Genomic DNA, 4,306 nt, shown 5'->3' on the forward strand with positions numbered 1-4,306 from the left:
TACTATTGCTGAAATGAAAATCCTAATCGTCCCAGCAAACCGAATGTCCTCTATGAGGTGACCAGATCAAACCCGAATCATATCATAGGATTATTTTCCAATATTACTTGCATTGTCAGATTTGAATATACCATCATTACTAGTTTAATTAGGATATTATTAAGTTTCCCTTCTATTTAAAAAAGGAAACACAGAGTGTAAATTGCAATACCATCAAAAAGCTATAATGTGCAAATTAAATTACTCCTTAATGACTATATTACTGGAAAAAATTGAAAATGTTCGTCGAAAGGGTAATACAAGGAAATTTTGGCCATATCGAATTTTTACAAGGAGTTTGACATGGAAAGCTCAGTCCACCTACTGTGCAATACTGAGCCATAGAAAACCAATCTCCATCACACCGCCCCTCTATACCCCCAACCCCAACCGTATGATCTTCCCGCCAATTCTGACCGTTTACAAATCAAATTGAAACACCTCGTTCGAACTCTATTTTCACACAAGCTCTCAGGAAAGAGACCAGAAGCTTTCATCTGCTCCTCTATCACTACCTTGTCGACGCAAAGCTGACCCATTTTGCCCTTCCCGACTCACGACCTCTTCGAAAGATGTGTTTAGCTTCGACGAGAGGTCGTAGGACTTCCGGCTAGAGGCATCGGGATTGGTGTCTAAGGTGATGCAACCTTGCACCAATTTGAGAAGCCCATGTGGGAGGTCGGGATTGCTACCGCTGCTAACATGTGTCAGATCACTGGAAACGGCATCCTCATCGCCTTCTGCGTCGTTTTCCTCATCGACGGAGAGGTTTAGGTCGAGGTTGTGCTCGCCTCTTCTTGGTCTCTTGGACTTGATAGGTGATAGAGTTTGAGGCTTCCTTTTGTGATCACTAGACAATGTCTCTTCACACCACATCCTCATCTTGATCACATTGTCAGAATTGCCGTGGACGTTCTTGAAATCGGTAGAACCGGATGTAGTTAGAATGATGATTGAATCAGGTAGAGAATTTTTAAGGCAATCTATAAGGTTCTCTATGAGATTGGTGTCTGCTTCATCTATGTTCTCAATCAAGACCACGCATTTCTCATCCTTCCTTGAGACTTCCGTGAGGATCTCAGAGCATAAACTATCTCTGCTCGTGGATTTCCTCATGTTGGCGCGAATTAGCTTATCAGTTGATCCACAGTATGTCTCAGAGATCACCAGCGCCAGCCTCCTCTTTGCGAGGCAATCGCTCCCTCGCATAAGTAGACATGCGCCATTCTTCTCCCTAGTCACGCAATCAAGCAAAACTTCCACAATTGAAGCAGTGGAACTTGAATGCCATGGGATGTTCTCTCGCAGTCGTCGCTCTAATTCTTGCTCATCCGAGGTGCCTTTCCTCCTCGCTTTGTCTTGTGATGTGGCTGAATCTGTGAATAGAGAACTACCCAGTACCAGAGAAGTCCTTACATCTTGGTCTCCAATCTTCATACATGAGGCATCTCTCTCTGAACTAAAGCTTAAGGCGCCACCCTTATTTTTTGAAGTGGCCTCAATAGATAGCTTGCTTTGGTTTCGAGGTAAGCTCCCAGACCACCATGGGTGTGATGGAGCATTGGAGAACCTCTTGCTTATAAGGCTTTGATTGATCAAGGAGGAATATGGATGAATCTGGTTGTCATGACAATGGTGAAATCTTTGGCACCATTTATTCCATTTTCTCCTTAGTTCAGACAAACTAGCCTGAGTAGACAAGAGAGCATGCATTACTAACAAATATATAGAAGTGTTAAGGATAAAGTGCTGGAATAAGACTAGTATCAGTTCATTTCATTACCTTGTGAAGTTTGTCTGGCAAATGTGGTTGCAGCCAAGTAGGCAATTGGGTTTGGCCACTGTTGTTGCATCTGGCTTCTATCTTGAGAAATGACGCTTCTTTCTCATAGTTGATGCTGCATTCTGCGCAGCATACAAGCTTATTTTCTTCATCTTTAGAGCTAAAAGCCTTCAATTCTTGTGGTTGGAAAGGGTACTGTGCAAGCTTTGCCATTCTTGGGTCTAAGTAACTGTGGAAAAATAATCACAGAAAGGGGAACTCAGCTAATCTAATCAATAGACTGTACCAAATAGCTTTTATTCTTCCCTAATTAACTAGTTAAAGCAATAGTAATGAATAAAAAGTAAAGAAAACAATTTCAAACCTATTTGGTTTTCTAATCGTAGACTTACACTGTTTGGCTACATATGTCCAAAAGGGAAACCAATTATGATTGTGTGCTCTATATGACTATATGTACTACCCAAAGTCCTGCAATGTGGTCCTAGTTTGAGACAATGGAACAAAGTGGCAGCAGAAAGGAAACAAAGAACATCACAGACTTCAAAGACCTTTCATAGGATCAACAAAATTTGATACTTGGAGATCAATTCATCATAGGCATTGCAAGCGAATAGATAACACTTTGTGTGAGTTCTTGCACTAACCTTGGAGGAGCTTGGAGGCTCAATTCGAGGCCACCTGAGGGAACCATCACTGCTTGCAGAGACCATTGGGTCTCCAAAGATGGCTGCTGCTTCTGGCATCTCATGTATGTTTGATAAGTTGCAGTTGCCAATACCCACACCTTGGTGGAGTTCTTTAGATCAGATAGCAGCCTCCCCACCTCTCCAACCAAGTACTCCACTGCTTTGAATCCACATCCATCTTTTGTTTCTTGATCAATTGCCCAGCTCAAGTCCCCGACATAGATGATTACTCCCCCACCCACTATTCTATCTGATGCTAAAGAGCACACCTTTCTCCTTAGCTCAGACAGCTTGATGTCCATTTCCTCCTTGCTCATGAGCATGACATGGACATAGGAGATCTGGAACTTGATGAAGTGAGCAAACTTGAGCTCATCAGGGACTTCTCCTCTCTCCACCCTCCTCATTAACTCGGTTACTAACCCCTCTGTGACGGAAACGGAGTCACCCACCACCACAATACTCTTCCTCTTTCCTTCATTTGTTGCCATCACCTCCATGACCACCCTCACATCCTCCTCTTGGGAGGTTTGGCCTATTGGGTTTTGCTCAGGAGGTGGTTTCATGAATTGGGTCTGCCAGAGACTTCCATGACCAATGATATCCTTATGGGGATCCAAATAAAACGGAGTTGGTGGTGGTAAGGTTGCAGAGCTCTCCTCCTCCAAGTTGTTCTTGACTGAGGTGCTTGAGAAGCCAGCCTCTCTCATCACCCTGCTCACACTTGGGTCATCCAAGATGGAGATGATGAGCTGCTCCAGCTCCACCTTGATGGCCAAAAGGTTCTGCTGCTGCTGGTGGTATTGTTGGAGCTCAATGCAGCCCCTCCTTTGGTGGGCTTGGGCTCTCTTGAGTGCTGCAATGAGAGCATTTGAGAGGGTGGGGTTGGGATGGATTAGAGAGCCCGAGGAGGATGGTGGGTTGGTTGGAAGCCTATTGAGGGCTACATTGAAGCAGAGCTCCAAGGCCCTGCAATGTAGAGGGTGGGAGGCAGGGTGGTTGAGATGGTGGGATTTAAGGCAGGCCCTCTTGAGGAGGTTGGAGGAGAAAGAAGAGTTGAGAAGAGTAGCAGCAACATGGAGAGGGGTGATTTGGGCATGGCCTCTCCTCCCTGCCAAACTTAGAGAGAGCTTTAGCACTGTGGCAGACTCTGCTGTGAGGGCTTGGTGCACTGTGCAACCCCCTGTTCTCATTACTTAGCCCCTAAAACCAATACACCACCACCTCAAGATGTGATTCTAAGTTCCTGTTCTTCTAATTATAACAACTCTCTCTCTCTCTCTCTCTCTCTCTCTACTTGATCTTTGTCTCACTTTACTACCTTCTTTTGGTTGGTAACAACAGTGGTGGTTGGGTGATTGGGGTGTTTGAAGAGAAGAAGAGTGGAGGAAGATAAGTGGGAGAAGAGCTTTCTTTATAGAACAAGACTAAGCTTCTTTCTTGTATAGCAGCCTCTCTCTCCCTCCCTCTCTCTCTCTCTCTCTCTCTCTCTCTCTCTCTCTCTCTCTCTCTCTCTCTCTCCTCATGTGGCTCTGTCTCTTTTCTGTTGTGATTGTTGCTGTTGCTTTTGTAATACCACTTACAGATTGGTGATCACTCTCTCTCTGCCAGGCTTCTTTTTGGTTCTTTTACCAATCTCACTTCCTTTTGCCAACATAGACTCCTCTTTTGTGAGGAATTGTGCTTCCTCCTGATGTGCTGTTCGAATCATCCTGCTTATACTACAGGAACAACCAAACCCTTTGTTTTTATCTCTATTAGTTAACCCAAGTACCAAACCTATGTGATTAGGCAA

At 44.4% G+C, this 4,306-nt stretch overlaps 1 protein-coding gene across 1 annotated transcript; it reads right to left on the minus strand.

Moving 5' to 3' along the window:
• Positions 1 to 229: 229 nt before the first annotated feature.
• Positions 230 to 4,010, minus strand: LOC140785615 (protein SMAX1-LIKE 4-like). The gene is made up of 3 exons (XM_073133543.1): positions 2,470 to 4,010; positions 1,823 to 2,051; positions 230 to 1,728 (listed from the first exon to the last, which is right to left on the minus strand). Exons 1-3 carry the CDS (start codon positions 3,702 to 3,704, stop codon positions 511 to 513), a joined length of 2,682 nt encoding a protein of 893 aa, XP_072989644.1. The 5' UTR covers positions 3,705 to 4,010; the 3' UTR covers positions 230 to 510.
• Positions 4,011 to 4,306: the final 296 nt, after the last annotated feature.

The sequence above is a fragment of the Typha latifolia genome, chromosome 4, assembly GCF_019914945.1.
Source record: "Typha latifolia isolate L0001 chromosome 4, TyphaL0001v2, whole genome shotgun sequence".
Taxonomy (NCBI): domain Eukaryota; kingdom Viridiplantae; phylum Streptophyta; class Magnoliopsida; order Poales; family Typhaceae; genus Typha; species Typha latifolia.